This window comes from Scyliorhinus canicula, chromosome 27 (assembly GCF_902713615.1).
Source record: "Scyliorhinus canicula chromosome 27, sScyCan1.1, whole genome shotgun sequence".
Classification (NCBI taxonomy): domain Eukaryota; kingdom Metazoa; phylum Chordata; class Chondrichthyes; order Carcharhiniformes; family Scyliorhinidae; genus Scyliorhinus; species Scyliorhinus canicula.
Window position 1 is genome coordinate 7,472,178 of NC_052172.1, and position 17,832 is coordinate 7,490,009.

General features: G+C 44.0%; 1 protein-coding gene across 1 annotated transcript in view; it reads right to left on the reverse strand.

The window, feature by feature from the left end:
- Positions 1-10,755: 10,755 nt before the first annotated feature.
- LOC119957671 (solute carrier family 43 member 3-like) overlaps positions 10,756-17,832 on the reverse strand; it is a 62,399-nt gene continuing 55,322 nt past the window's right edge. Inside the window, exons 8-11 of the mRNA XM_038785747.1 lie at positions 17,383-17,575; positions 16,248-16,371; positions 13,019-13,198; positions 10,756-11,297 (exon numbers count right to left, since the gene is read on the reverse strand). Coding sequence (XP_038641675.1) covers positions 13,052-13,198; positions 16,248-16,371; positions 17,383-17,575 — 464 coding nt within the window. The 3' untranslated portion in view covers positions 10,756-11,297; positions 13,019-13,051. The remainder of the gene's footprint in view (positions 11,298-13,018; positions 13,199-16,247; positions 16,372-17,382; positions 17,576-17,832) is intronic.

The window sequence follows — 17,832 nt, forward strand, 5'->3', positions numbered from 1 at the left end:
GTCGATGGAAGGGGGGGGGGGTACAGCGGTGCCAGCTGCGGACGCCGTGATGGTTTTAGCAGCAGCTGCCGAGGAGGTGGGTCAGGTGTGACGGATGTGCCCCACCCCTTACAGGAGCAATACCGCACACCGTCCGCGGACCAGGAAAGACAAAGGGGACCTCGAAGCCCCTCCACCACCTCCTCTCAGGCCAGGCGGACAAAGAGCTGGCGGAGGGAGGTGTTTTGTTATGCTCTTGACGTAGCATAAGCTGCTTCCTTGATGTGCACTCTGACATAGGAAGGTTCAGACTTGGAGATAGCTTTAGCACATTTATTAAACTGTTAACAATTCTCCAATTTGGATTCAAATCTCCCGTTAATCCTGCTATAGCTACTCAGACTGACGAACCAGTCTGCTACAATCCAGGTGGTGGGTATGATGTGTTTCAAATCAACCCTGTGTGTGTACTCACTGAGTGTCCCCACTGGAAAGAGGAAGATCATGTGTGCTGTGTCCTTTATATATGGGTTGGTGTAATGCCCCCCTGTGGTAATGTCACCTCTGTGTGTATCGTGAATGCCCATTGGTCGTGTCCTATCTTACTGGTCTATTGGTTGAGTGCCTGTGCGTCATGTCTCTGGTGCTCCCTCTAGTATCTAGCTAGTCTACGTGTACTTACATTAACCCCTTGTGTGTCTACAGTGATGCACATCACCATAGGAAGGGTCCCCCAGGCCCAGTAGCTGCAGATGGGGGAGCGGGAGATCCGTGGGGAGGTTGGGTGGGATGTTTGATAAGGCAATGCGTTCGGTGATGGCCTCTAAAGCGTCCATCACCACGTATGTCCCGCCCACCGTGAGCCTCTTTTCGACGATGAGAAGGAGCACCCACTCGGCCCTAAAAAACACGGCCTTGCCGGACATTCAGGAGGCGGTCTCAATGAGTGACGGGTGGACGACCCCTGCCATTGCGCGAGTGCGCACCTCGATGGTCAGTGTCAGGTGGGCGTAACACTTGACCACGGGTTGCCTTGTCAGGAGATGGAACGGTGATGGGGCCGCTGTGGCAGAGAACGTCTCAGAGTACTCGTGCTGGTTGAGTTTATCGATGCTGGTTTATTTTATTGATGTTAGTTCAGTGTATTAGTGCTGGTTGAGGATATTGATGCTGGTTTATTTTGTTGATGTTAGTTCAGTGTATTAGTGCTGGTTGAGTTTATCGATGCTGGTTTATTTTATTGATGTAGGCTTAGTGTATCAGTGCTGGTTGGGTTTATCGATGCTGGTTTATTTTATTGATGTAGGTTCAGTGTATTAGTGCTGGTTGAGTTTATCGATGCTGGTTTATTTTATTGATGTTAGTTCAGTGTATCAGTGTTAGTTGAGTTTATCGATGCTGGTTTATTTTATTGATGTTAGTTCAGTGTATTAGTGTTGGTTGAGTTTATCGATGCTGGTTTATTTTATTGATGTTAGTTCAGTGTATCAGTGTTAGTTGAGTTTATCGATGCTGATTTATTTTATTGATGTTAGTTCAGTGTATCAGTGTTGGTTGAGTTTATCGATGCTGGTTTATTTTATTGATGTTAGTTCAGTGTATCAGTGCTGGTTGAGTTTATCGATGCTGGTTTATTTTATTGATGTTACTTCAGTGTAATAATGCTGGTGGAGGTTATCGATGCTGGTTTATTTTATTGATGTTAGTTCAGTGTATTAGTGTTGGTTGAGTTTATCGATGCTGGTTTATTTTATTGATGTTAGTTCAGTGTAATAATGCTGGTGGAGGTTATCGATGCTGGTTTATTTTATTGATGTTAGTTCAGTGTATTAGTGTTGGTTGAGTTTATCGATGCTGGTTTATTTTATTGATGTTAGTTCAGTGTATCAGTGTTAGTTGAGTTTATCTATGCTGGTTTATTTTATTGATGTTAGTTCAGTGTATCAGTGTTAGTTGAGTTTATCGATGCTGGTTTATTTTATTGATGTTAGTTCAGTGTATCAGTGCTGGTTGAGTTTATCGATGCTGGTTTATTTTATTGATGTAGGTTCAGTGTATCAGTGCTGGTTGAGTTTATCGATGCTGGTTTATTTTATTGATGTTAGTTCAGTGTAATAATGCTGGTGGAGGTTATCGATGCTGGTTAGTTCAGTGTATTAGTGTTGGTTGAGTTTATCGATGCTGGTTTATTTTATTGATGTTAGTTCAGTGTAATAATGCTGGTGGAGGTTATCGATGCTGGTTTATTTTATTGATGTTAGTTCAGTGTATTAGTGTTGGTTGAGTTTATCGGTGCTGGTTTATTTTATTGATGTAGGCTTAGTGTATCAGTGCTGGTTGGGTTTATCGATGCTGGTTTATTTTATTGATGTTAGTTCAGTGTATCAGTGTTAGTTGAGTTTATCGATGCTGGTTTATTTTATTGATGTTAGTTCAGTGTAATAATGCTGGTGGAGGTTATCGATGCTGGTTTATTTTATTGATGTTAGTTCAGTGTATTAGTGTTGGTTGAGTTATCGGTGCTGGTTTATTTTATTGATGTAGGCTTAGTGTATCAGTGCTGGTTGGGTTTATCGATGCTGGTTTATTTTATTGATGTTAGTTCAGTGTATCAGTGTTAGTTGAGTTTATCGATGCTGGTTTATTTTATTGATGTTAGTTCAGTGTATTAGTGCTGGTTGAGTTTATCGATGCTGGTTTATTTTATTGATGTTAGTTCAGTGTATTAGTGCTGGTTGAGTTTATCGATGCTGGTTTATTTTATTGATGTCAGTTCAGTGTATTAGTGCTGGTTGAGTTTATCGATGCTGGTTTATTTTATTGATGTTAGTTCAGTGTATTAGTGTTGGTTGAGTTTATCGATGCTGGTTTATTTTATTGATGTTAGTTCAGTGTATCAGTGTTAGTTGAGTTTATCTATGCTGGTTTATTTTATTGATGTTAGTTCAGTGTATCAGTGTTAGTTGAGTTTATCGATGCTGGTTTATTTTATTGATGTTAGTTCAGTGTATCAGTGCTGGTTGAGTTTATCGATGCTGGTTTATTTTATTGATGTAGGTTCAGTGTATCAGTGCTGGTTGAGTTTATCGATGCTGGTTTATTTTATTGATGTTAGTTCAGTGTAATAATGCTGGTGGAGGTTATCGATGCTGGTTTATTTTATTGATGTTAGTTCAGTGTATTAGTGTTGGTTGAGTTTATCGATGCTGGTTTATTTTATTGATGTTAGTTCAGTGTAATAATGCTGGTGGAGGTTATCGATGCTGGTTTATTTTATTGATGTTAGTTCAGTGTATTAGTGTTGGTTGAGTTTATCGGTGCTGGTTTATTTTATTGATGTAGGCTTAGTGTATCAGTGCTGGTTGGGTTTATCGATGCTGGTTTATTTTATTGATGTTAGTTCAGTGTATCAGTGTTAGTTGAGTTTATCGATGCTGGTTTATTTTATTGATGTTAGTTCAGTGTAATAATGCTGGTGGAGGTTATCGATGCTGGTTTATTTTATTGATGTTAGTTCAGTGTATTAGTGTTGGTTGAGTTTATCGGTGCTGGTTTATTTTATTGATGTAGGCTTAGTGTATCAGTGCTGGTTGGGTTTATCGATGCTGGTTTATTTTATTGATGTTAGTTCAGTGTATCAGTGTTAGTTGAGTTTATCGATGCTGGTTTATTTTATTGATGTTAGTTCAGTGTATTAGTGCTGGTTGAGGATATTGATGCTGGTTTATTTTGTTGATGTTAGTTCAGTGTATCAGTGCTGATTGAGTTTATCGATGCTGGTTTATTTTATTGATGTCAGTTCAGTGTATTAGTGCTGGTTGAGTTTATCGATGCTGGTTTATTTTATTGATGTCAGTTCAGTGTATTAGTGCTGGTTGAGTTTATCGATGCTGGTTTATTTTATTGATGTTAGTTCAGTGTATTAGTGTTGGTTGAGTTTATCGATGCTGGTTTATTTTATTGATGTTAGTTCAGTGTATCAGTGTTAGTTGAGTTTATCTATGCTGGTTTATTTTATTGATGTTAGTTCAGTGTATCAGTGTTAGTTGAGTTTATCGATGCTGGTTTATTTTATTGATGTTAGTTCAGTGTATCAGTGCTGGTTGAGTTTATCGATGCTGGTTTATTTTATTGATGTAGGTTCAGTGTATCAGTGCTGGTTGAGTTTATCGATGCTGGTTTATTTTATTGATGTTAGTTCAGTGTATTAGTGTTGGTTAAGTTTATCGATGCTGGGTTTATTTTATTGATGTTAGTTCAGTGTAATAATGCTGGTGGAGGTTATCGATGCTGGTTTATTTTATTGATGTTAGTTCAGTGTATTAGTGTTGGTTGAGTTTATCGGTGCTGGTTTATTTTATTGATGTAGGCTTAGTGTATCAGTGCTGGTTGGGTTTATCGATGCTGGTTTATTTTATTGATGTTAGTTCAGTGTATCAGTGTTAGTTGAGTTTATCGATGCTGGTTTATTTTATTGATGTTAGTTCAGTGTAATAATGCTGGTGGAGGTTATCGATGCTGGTTTATTTTATTGATGTTAGTTCAGTGTATTAGTGTTGGTTGAGTTTATCGGTGCTGGTTTATTTTATTGATGTAGGCTTAGTGTATCAGTGCTGGTTGGGTTTATCGATGCTGGTTTATTTTATTGATGTTAGTTCAGTGTATCAGTGTTAGTTGAGTTTATCGATGCTGGTTTATTTTATTGATGTTAGTTCAGTGTATTAGTGCTGGTTGAGTTTATCGATGCTGGTTTATTTTATTGATGTTAGTTCAGTGTATTAATGCTGGTGGAGGTTATCGATGCTGGTTTATTTTATTTTATTCTTTAAAAATGATTTTATTGCTGTTTTTACATTTTATGCATTGTGCATTCGGTGAGGATAAATGCGTCGGTTACAATATGCAGGTCATTTTCCTCGGTCCCCGTTCCCCCCTCCCTTCCCCGCCTCGACCCCCCCCCCCCCCCCCCCCCCCCACCCCCCCCCCCCCCCCCCCGTCCATTCATTGCCTCTGGGTCCTTTCCTGTAAAAGGGGCAGTTGTCTGCTATTTACGTGTGCGTGATGTTCTCCCTGTTCTTCCCCTCTTCCCTTTGTCGGTGGGCCTCCCCCCTCCCTTTTCTTCTCCTCCCCCCACCCCATCCTGTTTTTGCCATTTCTTTGTGGTTCCTTTTCTTGTGGCCTTGTTTCAGGCCCCCTGGCCCGTGTGTCGCCCGCGTTCCAGCCTCCCCGCTCCTTTTTCTCTGAATCCCCCCCCCCCCTCCCCTCTCTTCCGTTGGCTCCTGTACACCCCCCCCCCCTCCCCCGCTCTATTGGCTGTTGGCTTCGAACAGTCCTGGGAGAAGCTGGGGAATGGCCTCCATGTTCAGGGGGAGCCGTCCTCTGACCCTCGAAAAGTGAACTCGATCTTCTCCCGGTGGAGACATTCTGATCGGTCACCCCCACATCTTGGACATTGCCTCAAAGAATCCTGATCAACACCCGAGGAGTCTGGGGCATGTCCGGAACATGTGGGTGCGGTTGGCCGGGCCTCCCTGGCACCGTTCACATTTGCCCTCCACCTCCGGGAAGAAGCTACTCATTCGGGTTCTGATCAGGTGTGCTCTGTGCGCCACTTTCAGCTGCATGAGGTTTAGCCTTGCGCAGGAGGAGGTGGAGTTGGCCCTGCTCAGTGCTTCGCGCCAGAGTCCCCACCCCGTGTTAGAATTACAACAGAAAAATTCAAAGACAAGGCAGTTGGATCAGAAAGCACATACAGAAATAAACTCTGAGACTATACAGGAGTTTTATTACATTATACATATTGTATTAACGAGAAAGTCAAGGCCCTCACATAGCCAGGCAGATGACAAATGGACACAAGTTCATTAAGTTGTATTAACGATGGATTTCAGAAAATAGGTTTTGCGAGCATCACATGTGATTCCAAGAGATGGGCATTTTTGGAGTAAGGAGATCAAAAACAAATATAATTAATTGTGTTTTGGCCTGGGCTGCATAATGATATAGTTACATTTTGTCTCAAAGGTCACACATGTCAGATTATAACAAAGCATCAAGCAGTAAGCAACCTTAGTGTGATAGTAGCGTAATCTATTACGAGGGCGCTAATTGAATTCGACAAGTATCAATGAGTATTGTTGACTTTGATGGATGTGTCTACTAGGTTTCCGGTCATTCCAACGTGAAATATTACAGATGGGTATTTTCCAACATTTAAATCAACTATTAATTCCTCCCCCCTTACCCCCCTACCCACCCCTCCCCCCCTCCTCACCCCCTCCTCCCCCCTCCCCCTCCTTACCCCCCTCCCCCTACCCCTCCTTAACCCCCTCCCCCTCCCCTCCCTTACCCCCTACCCCCCCCACCCCCCACCCCCTACCATCCCCAACCCACCCCCTACCACCCCCCCCCCCCCCCCCCCCCCCCCCACCCCCCCCCCCCCCCCCCCCAGTGACATTCCAAAGACTAACCAACAACGTTTTTTGACGAACGAACTATCCAGTGTGCATCAACGGCCTGGTGGTGTTCATTCAAATGTGGAAGTAGCATTTGGAACATTTGAAGCTATTGTTCGACCGAATCCAAGAGGCTAAGTTGGTGCAATCTGGACTAAAAGTGACTCTGTGAAAGCGCAAGTCGGTTCTTCGGCTGTACTATTGAACATAGAACATAGAACATAGAACAGTACAGCACAGAACAGGCCCTTCGGCCCTCGATGTTGTGCCGAGCAATGATCACCCTACTTAAACCCACGTAACCCGTATACCCGTAACCCAACAACCCCCCCATTAACCTTACACTACGGGCAATTTAGCATGGCCAATCCACCTAACCCGCACATCTTTGGACTGTGGGAGGAAACCGGAGCACCCGGAGGAAACCCACGCACACACAGGGAGGACGTGCAGACTCCACACAGACAGTGACCCAGCCGGGAATCGAACCTGGGACCCTGGAGCTGTGAAGCATTGATGCTAACCACCATGCTACCATGAGGCCCCCTGCTACCGTGAGGCCCCCATGCTACCGTGAGGCCCCTCCATTGGACATGGTCTGATGGCCAGAGGGAACAATAATAAAAATGTCATTTGTGAGAAACCAATAACTTCAAAGATGAGGGGAAAAAAATGATTATTTGTGGGTGAATGGTTTCGGGAGAAGATTCGTGCTAAATGTCTGCATTGTGGTTTGTTCTATTGACTGAACTTTTGAAGAATCACAGGAAATCTCATTGGACGACAGAATGTAATTAGGCATTTGTTTATCTGAAAGCTGTGTTGACCACTGCACCAGTTCTGGCAACCCCGAATTGTGACAAGAAGTTTCTGGTAGCCATTGATGCCAGCGATGTGGCCGGTGGTGCTGCACTATTACGAGAAGGTGACAATGGAGTAAAATACGTGTTGGTTGTATTTATCTCAATCTTCGTCAAATAAGCATTCAGCCATCTAAAAGAAGAGGTTGATTTGAGTATTGACATTGAAACATAGGGGCAGCACGGTAGCATTGTGGTTAGAATAAATGCTTCACAGCTCCAGGGTCCCAGGTTCGATTCCCGGCTGGGTCACTGTCTGTGCGGAGTCTGCACGTCCTCCCCGTGTGTGCGTGGGTTTCCTCTGGGTGCTCCGGTTTCCTCCCACAGTCCAAAGATGTGCGGGTTAGGTGGATTGGCCATGCTAAATTGCCCGTAGTGTCCTAATAAAAGTAAGGTTAAGGGGGGGTTGTTTGGGTTACGGGTATAGGGTGGATACGTGGGTTTGAGTAGGGTGATCATTGTTCGGCACTACATCGAGGGCCGAAGGGCCTGTTCTGTGCTGTACTGTTCTATGTTCTATGTTCTATATTGAAATTATGTTTCTAGCAATTCATCAGAGACAATTCTTTATCGAGACCTTAACACTGCAGCTCCTGGAGAAATTTGAACTTCGGAATTCAAGACTGTTCAGATGGAATTTATTCCTAATTTAATAATTTAACTTGAAAAATATATATCTAGCCAGAAGAGAAAACCTGATTACAGGTATTTTATGACGGCTTTGAGATGTGAGAAGAATGGGACATTTAAATGTGGGAAAGCAACACTGAAATGGGCTTTACTGGTGTTGGTATAATCTTCCTGCTTTGATAATATGTTGGGATATGAATTAATGCCTCCTTATTTTCTGCTGAGACAGTGACCTTTGGACTAAGAGTGACTCTGACAGATGTATCCTCTAATGACAATAGGTCAAGTGAGGACCAGTGCTCCATGGACTGCAGGTGCTGCTATTCTAAGCTGTCAAGCCAGCTGCGAGTGGAAGTGTGGCCTCGAAATCCACATCTCGGACTGGCAACCCATGACCTTATGACAGGCAACTCACGACCGAATGACCATCTGTAATCACGCGCGCAACATATGGATTGGAGAAATGCAAGCTACTGAGCAATGAATTGATAGCTATATATGGAATGGACTGCGATATTAAGAGAATTGATTGGCTCTATGTTAATGAGAATGCCAACTAATTCTGCTTTCGAAAGGGTATATTAACCCACTTTCAGCCGCAGCTCAATGAGAAAGTGTACCGGCAGGGTCGAGGAGCCCAGGACTTTCTCCCAGAGCTCCCATGAGATTCTTTTGCTCACGTTAAGGTCTACTTGCGAACATTTTCACCCAACACTGGCGTTTTAATGGGCATACATGTATATAACGAGATATGTTTCATACGGTATTAGTAATGTTTATTAGTGTTTGGCAATTAAAGTTGAAAAGCCATTGGGAAATAAGCCAGATTTTTAACTTGCTTATTGATGTGTGATTGTATTTATGTTGTATACATGTTCCACGTATGTCATTCAAACAATTTAAGATGCATGCATCACGTTTATCTGCCAAAATTGTGTTATAACAGTGAGGGCCTCCTTGATTTTGCAGGAAGAGTTTTCTGGATCGACTTGGGAAGCATCTACTTGTTTGCAGATAGGTGGCTAATGGAAGGTTGTTTTGATCTGGAGTTCACGAGGGTGCAGGTTATTCATAAGATCTATATTTTATGTTGTCCTGACCAATCGGATCCTGGGATATCTTGTGTGAGAAGACAGAATAAGGCCTTATTCTGGCAGAATTAAAGGGAGGAGCCAGGTTTGTCTGCAATTTTCAGAATGCCATGAGATTTTAATATGCAATAAGAGTCTTTCAGATGCCTCCTGAAAGGTTCTCTCCAACATCCTTGCACAGAGAAAATTAATTAAACTTGATTGCTAACTTTTTTGATAAGTGGCAATTGAACTATATTTGTTTATTTAATGCGTAACATTGGGCACAATTAAGAAATGCGCCAGATTTCCTTCTTTCATTTAAGAACTGTTAACTGTAAGCTATTTTGTTGTTGTTAATGGTGTCAAATCTATGTTTAGATTAATGTTGTTTTATCAAAAAATATTCCCATAGATCATTGATAATATTCCTGTGGTGCATTCAACCTCCCCCACAGTTTTAGCAATTCCATATAGTAGAGTTCTCACCCGCATCCCACCACAATCCTTCAGAATTCAACCGCATACAATCTCTCACAACTCTACCGTGGTCACCCGACAGAGTTGTACTGTATAAAACCTATCAGGCTTCAACCTTAGCAAACCCACCACAATGCGAGTGTCTAAAGCCCATTACAGTTCAGTCTCATACAACTCATTAGACATTACGTGTATACAACCCATCACAGTTCACTCGCATTCAACCTTGTAGAGTCCATCTCAGTGCAACCACAGACAACCTATTGCAGCTCAATGGTATATAAAATATCACCGCCCAATGGCATACAACTGATCGCATCTCAACCACATTCCACCATCACATTCAAACCACATAAAGCCCATCACAATTTAAACGCATGCAATCAATCGCAGCAGTGCCGCATACAACCCACCAAATCTCAACCACACAACCAATCAATCTTGCCCTCCCTTCAGCACTCAAGACGAGTCAAAGGAACCCAAAACGTTACCTGTGCTTCCCTCTCCTCAGATGCTGCCAGAGGTGCTGAATATTTCCTGAATTTCAGGCTTTTATTACCAAGTGTGGTATTGTGTGAAGCAAATAATGGCATGATGGGAAAACTAGTCAAGTCTTCTTGGTACAATTGAATTTAAACTGATTTCCCATAACCTAAGGCACAGATACAAAATACACAGATACAAACAGCCGATGTCAGCTTGACCTGAGAACTGGGTGACTCTGAAATTCTAGGATAAGGCGTGTTCGTCATGAGACTAGAAGCAGTCTCAATACATACCAAGCTGAAAAACTGTCTCTTCCTGTACGTAAACAAATGTGTCCATTTCTTAAAACAAAGACAAGATAATGATATGAGACTCCAGTCCCCTAAAGGTCAGCAAGGTGACACCATTGTAACGATTATTACTTATGTTTTACTTTCGATCAAATTCCTGACCAAGCTGTATTCATGTTATCTTGATCCTATAATGTATAAAAATCGTCTTATTCTTCTGTGAGATTGCAGACTTGGGACGGACGCAGCAGTTTGTAGTTGACTGCCTTCCGACTTCAAGTCTCAGCCATTACTGCTAGCAGTCAGTTCTAATTCGTAAATAAAGTTCAGTTTTGCTTACCTAATGAATCATGTTTGCATTTTTCTTTCACAGTACAGAAGCGGGGAAAATATTGACTACGACTCAAGTGAAATATGTGTCATAGCTCTCATTATTTCTTAACCACAAAGAAGAATTCTGAAACAACATACCTGCCAAAATATTATTTATTTTAACGACCAGAAGCAAAAAAATCATTTCATTTCAATCCGCTAACAAAGCAAACATTATTTTTAAACACACAAAATAACTACAAATTAATTTATATATCCCAAACCAACACATTTTCATTCAGTTGCTCTGACAGGGATTTTAGTTTTCTCCATTTTGTCCCTGAAGATTACAATTGATGTAATGGCTGCAAATCGATATCCACAAATAATAAATACAATTCATACCTAAATATTGCAACATTTTCCAGAGACAATACCCAGTCTGGCAGCCTTCGAGTGGAAATATACTCCCGCCAAACGGCGATAGAGTCTGGCTCTGCAAATTTATACTCATTAAAAGGGAAATACTTTCAAGAAGCACAGTGTAGTGGCACCGTGGTTGCCAATACTTCCTCACAGCGCCAGGTTCAATTCCGGCCTTTGGTCGCTGTGTGGAGTTGCATGTTCGCCCCGTGTCTGTGTGGGTTTCCTCTGGACGCGGCACGGATTAGATAGGCCGCAAGGCTTCATTCTGCCCCGCAGGGACCCTATTCTAAAGATTTTTAACTTCAGGAGCTGTAACAGAAGGCAAAAGCATACAGCAGAAAAATCACTGGTGGACTATGAAAGCACAAGTGAGGGGAAAGGGAAAAGGGAGAGAGAGGACGAGAAACAGACTCGAATTTGAAATGATGAATGTGAAGGAGTCAATAGGAGTGAATGAATGGAACAGCGGATACGATAAGAAAGGGGGAAATAAGAAAAGGGGTATGACAGGAGGTTAAAGAGGGGAAATAAACAATATCAAGTAGAAAAGGGCCAAAGGGCGAGAGAGGTAAGGAAGAAGCGAGCGAATGGGAAGTGAGGGAAACCGAAAAAGGGAGGATAGGGAGCAATAGCCGATATAAGAACCGGAGAGTGGAGAAGGAGTGAGATTGGACAATGTGGGGGTGAGGGTGGGGGTCAGGTTGAAACATCTGAGGAAAGGAGTCCAGGCATGTCGGAGCAAAGCTTTAGTACCATTGGAAGGTTACGCCTAAGGAGCCTTGGTAAGTTCCTGCAGTGCAAATTAGATATGCTAATAACGGTTACCACTGTGTGCCATTGGTGGACGGGCTGCATGGTTGTTGAAGGGACAGCAATTCAGAGGGATGATTTGTCCTGTCAGGTTTAGAGCTACATGAGTGTTGTTAGTACTGCACTCTTCCAGGCAAGGGAAGAGTATATGGGGGAGAGTATACATAACATTCTTGACTTGAGCCTGTTAGATGATGGACAAGCTTTGTGGAGTCTAGAAGGGAGTTGTTCGCCGGAGACGTCCGTCCTTTAACCTGCTTTTCCAGACAAATATTGACATGACGGGTCCAGTTAAGTTTCTGGTCAGTGGTAACCACCATAATATTTATACTGGGAGAGTCAGCGATCGCCCTAGTGTTCTGTGACACTCCTTTGTAGCTCTGTTTGCTCCCGGGTATCCCTGGAAAGGGAGAATGTAGGCTTCGTCGGCACGATAGATGCCTTCCGCCTGGCAGCGGACCCAGCTAGAACTGGATAGTTTTATCTACTCCATGGATCACATTAGAACATAGAACATAGAACAGTACAGCACAGAACAGGCCCTCGATGTTGTGCCGAGCAATGATCATCCTACTCAAACCCACGTATCCACCCTATACCCGTAACCCAACAACCCCCCACCTTAACCATACTTTTTAGGACACTACGGGCAATTTATCATGGCCAATCCACCTAACCCGCACATCTTTGGACTGTGGGAGGAAACCGGAGCACCCGGAGGAAACCCACGCACACATGGGGAGAACGTGCAGACTCCGCACAGATAGTGACCCAGCCGGGAATCGAACCTGGGACCCTGGAGCTGTGAAGCATTTATGCTAACCACCATGCTACCCTGCTGCCCAAACATTAGTTTGATGTTCTAAGTTTGCTTAGATAATAATAATAATAATAATTTCGTATTGTCACGAGTAGGCTTCAATTAAGTTACTGTGAAGAGCCCCTAGTCACCACATTCCAGCGCCTGTTCAGTGAGGCTGGAACGGAAATATGAACCGTGCTGCTGATCTTGTTCTGCATTACAAGCCAGCTCTCTTAGCCCACTGTGCTAAACCAGCCCCTTATACCGATGCCTTTGATGCAAGATCTAATTATGGATCTGCCTTGTGTATTTTATCCCTTGATTTGTTGAATTAGTTTATTCAGTTAATGCAAAATGCGCCAACCCTGCACAGTCTAACCCTAAACCCACCTTCACAAACCCAGCTCAGTACACTCACACGTCAACTAATACCATTAGCTGAATCATTTATTCATTCGCCCTGCTGCCCTGGAACGGGAACTGTGCCGCCGGGTGCCATGAGCTCACGTTTCTTCTGTTTCTCTTGTCGACAGTACAGGTAAACGTTGATGGGATGGATGCAGGCCAGAGATAAAAGGACGATGAAGCCAATGTTCAGCTGCACAAATGGAAATAGTTTATATTCAGAAAATGAATATTTTCCGATAGATTCATCGATTCATACAGTGTAGAATGCAACCATTCAGTCCGTAGTGTCTGTGTGATATCTGGGGAGGAGAAATGCAATTGGTGCCGCGCTCAAGCTTTATGCTCACACTCAGGGGAGGCAGGGTAGCATGGTGGTTAGCATAAATGCTTCACAGCTCCAGGGTTCGATTCCCGGCTGGGTCACTGTCTGTGTGGAGTCTGCACGTCCTCCCCCTGTGTGCGTGGGTTTCCTCCGGGTGCTCCGGTTTCCTCCCACAGTCCAAAGATGTGCGGGTTAGGTGGATTGGCCATGCTAAATTGCCCGTAGTGTCCTAATAAATGTAAGGTTAAGGGGGGGGGTTGTTGGGTTACGGGTGTAGGGTGGATATGTGGGTTTGAGTAGGGTGATCATGGCTCGGCACAACATTGAGGGCCGAAGGGCCTGTTCTGTGCTGTACTGTTCTATGTTCTATGTTCTTGCATCGTAATTTTTGAACCAATGTTGCTTTGGAATTATATTACCTTATTGGAATCCCAATCAGGTAGTAAGTTCTAAATGCCAAGCATTCGTTACGTGACGGTTTCCTAATTGCAACTCGACATCTATTTCCTAGTAAGTAAATTGTGGCATCTTCTTATACAGACAATGATAACAAAATCAATAGGAGCAGAATTAGGCGTTGCAGCCCATTGAGTCTGCTCCGCTATTCCATCATGGCTGATTTTTTTTCTCATCCCCATTCTTCTGTCTTCACCCATAATCCCTGATCTACTTAGAACATAGAACATAAAACAGTACACCACAGATCAGGCCCTTCGACCCTCGATGTTGTGCCGAGCTTTGTCCGAAACCAAAATCAAGCTATCCCACTCCCTGTCATTCTGGTGTGCTCCATGTGCCTATCCAATAACCGCTTGAAAGTTCCTAAAGTGTCCGACTCCACCATCACAGCAGGCAGTCCATTCCACAGCCTAACCACTCTCTGAGTAAAGAACCTACCTCGGACATCCCTCCTATATCTCCCATCCTGAACCTTATAGTTATGCCCCATTCTAACAGCTACATCCACCCGAGGAAATAGTCACTGAACGTCCACTCTATCTATCCCCTCGTCATCTTATAAAGCTGTATTAAGTCACCTCTCATCCTCCTTCACTCCAATGAGAAAAGCCCTAGCTCCCTCAACCTTTTCTCATAAGACCTATCCTGTGTGGTGATATGATTTGCATACCTGTCTGCCATTGGGGCAGAACACCGGCTTACCATTGGCCCTGGTCGGTCATGTGCCTCTCGACCGATTGGTCGAGAGGCTGAGTTAACCACGCCTCCTTGCCGAGGTATAAATAGTCAAACGCCTGGCGGTCGTCCATTTTATTGTAGACGACCGGAGGGCTAAGTTCTAGTTTATTAAAGCCTAACTTTTGTAAAGCAACTAGTCTCTCGTACAATTGATGGCCCATCATCCTGCAAACCAGGCAGCACCCTTATTAATCAAGAACCTATCGATGCCCCTCTTAGCTAGAAACTGCTGAATGATATATTGCTCTTGGGCCGAAAGGAATCTACAGATATGTGGGGCAGGTGGGATCACAATATTGAACTTGATGGTCAGTCATGATCACAATGAATGACGGAGCAGGCACGAAGGGCAGAATCGCCTCCTCCTGCTTCTATTTCCTATGTAAAGACATTCAGTGACTTGGCCTCTCCAGCCGTAAGCGGCAATGATTTTTACGGAATCACGAAACCTGGCTAAAGACATTCTCCTCTTCCCTGTTTTAAGGGATCGTCCCTTGAGTCTGAGGTGGTGCCCTTGGGATCCAGTCTCTCCTACTGTTGGAAACATTCTATCCACGTCCACCCATTCTATTATCACTTCTCAGACGAAACAGCTTATTTTTTTTTTAGAACAGTACAGCACAGAACAGGCCCTTCGGCCCTCGATGTTGTGCCGAGCAATGATCACCCCACTCAAACTCACGTATCCACCCTATACCCGTAACCCAACTCCCCCCTAACCTTACTTTTCAGGACACTACGGGCAATTTAGCATGGCCAATCCACCTAACCCGCACATCTTTGGACTGTGGGAGGAAACCGGAGCACCCGGAGGAAACCCACGCACACACGGGGAGGACGTGCAGACTCCGCACAGACAGTGACCCAGCCGGGAACCGAACCTGGGACCCTGGAGCTGTGAAGCATTGATGCTAACCACTATGCTACCGTGCTGCATATAAACCACTTATGATTAGCGTCCCTGGATAAAACAGCTTAATTTTGAACACATCCATGAAAAAAGCTCGTTTCAGTTTCTGCCACCCACGGAGAGCAATAACCACTCAACGGTAATCATTCCTCACAGGGGCCATTCCAGTATATCTGTAATTCTAAAGACTTTGAAATTTATCCCAATTGCTGGCTGGTTATATTCAGCACAAACTTAACTATAGAGTAGGAATTGTGCAGGGATAAGAAATAAAATTTTGCTGCCTTTTTTTCGTTATTACTTCATGGGATGTGAGTGTCACTGGCTGGGCCGGCATTTATTGCCCATCCCTCAGGCTATTCAAGAGTCAACCACATGGTTCTGGGCGGGGAGTCACGTATCAGCCAGACCAGATGAGGAGTGCAGATTTCCTTCACTGAAGGACATTAGTGAACCAGATGGGTCTTTGACAATCGATAATGGATTCATGGTCGTCATTAGACTTAATTAAATTGCAGATTTTTAAACATTAAATAAAAATTCCACCAACTACCGTGGCGGGATTTGAACCAGGGTACCCAGAGCATTACTCTGGGTTTCTAGATAATTAGTCTAGTGACCACGCCACTGCGCCACCACCGACCTAACAGCCGCTGAGCCACCTGCTCATCGCTCAATTCATATATCTCTCCGTCCAAAATTGTAGTCGGAAATCTGATGTACGCTCCTGAAGCTCCTCTCACTGAGCCTATGATTTTTGGGTATATTTATCTGATCGATGGTAAGTGATCAATATCAGCTGATACTCACATACAGAGGATCGTGTTGCAGAGGTCCCTGAAGAAGAGCGAAACAGGCATACTGCAACAAAATGACAATTGCTGAGATGGCCAGATCCAGACCATAAATTTTCCCAAAGTGGCAGCGCGGAAACCTACAGGAAATAACCCGGCCCAAAAAGCAGGGGTTTTAGTGAATTGCATTGGGTCATTGATTCAGAATCTGTTTCAACGTCACATATTAACATCCCGTCCAAATATCTTCTACCTCAAATAGTCATCCGATATTCCCAATAACTTTCGGAACTCGTCCTTTTCTGAATTACTACTTTTCACAATGTATTCAATCCCACATTGTAGAACATAGAACTAACAATGCAGAAGAGCATTCGGCCCATCGAGTCTGCACCGACCCACTTAAGCCCTCACTTCCACCCTATCCCCGCAACCCAACAACCCCTCCTAATCATTTTGAACACTAAGGGCAATTTAGCATGGCTAATCCACCTAACCTGCATGTCTTTGGACTGTGGGAGGAAACCGGAGCACCCGGAGGAAACCCACGCACACACGGGGAGAACAGGCAGACTCCGCACAGACAGTGACCCAGCGGGGAATCGAACCTGGGACCCTGGTGCTGTGAAGCCACAGTTCTATCCACTTGTGCTACCGTGCCGCACAAAACGAGCATGGTTTTTAGGAATGAATCGTAATTCTGACACCGAATCTCCAGGATATAGAATTAGAAATAGAACAGTACAGCACAGAACAGGCCCTTCGGCCCTCGATGTTGTGCCGAGCAATGATCACCCTACTTAAACCCACGTAACCCGTATACCCGTAACCCAACAATCCCCCCATTAACCTTACACTACGGGCAATTTAGCATGGCCAATCCACCTAACCCGCACATCTTTGGACTGTGGGAGGAAACCGGAGCACCCGGAGGAAACCCACGCACACACGGGGAGGACGTGCAGACTCCGCACAGACAGTGACCCAGCCGGGAATCGAACCTGGGACCCTGGAGCTGTGAAGCATTGATGCTAACCACCATGCTACAGTGAGGCCCCATGATGTGATAGAAGTCTGAATGGGCTCAATGGTATGACAATTCCAGACTAAGCATCTGAATTTCACTGCAAGAAATGTGGGTGGCGACTTACGCAATGGCGATGAATGAAGCGTTTCCCCCTAACAGGAATGAGCGATCGATCACCTGCAGGGCGAAAGTCAGGTACTGAACCTCGGTCACAGGGATCGAGGCGGTTATTGTGTACAGAACAGACAACATGACAGTGATGGTGAGAGACAGCACTGCTGATTTCATATCAGCCAGTCTTTGGCAAATGGGCGAATCTGAAAAATAAACAAAGAGAAATTCAAACATTTTAACGTCTCAACATGGCCGAGTGAATCGATCAAAATGCATGGGGCACAAAACTCCATGGAGACAAAAGAGATAATACCACACCACAGCCTAATCAGGGACAAAATCACACATCCAGTTCCATTGCTCAATGAGATCCAGCACCATTTAATCCTTTTGTAATGAAAGACACAGTTACATTCTTGTATATCAACGGAGTCAAAGCTTATGGCATTTGGCTCAATCT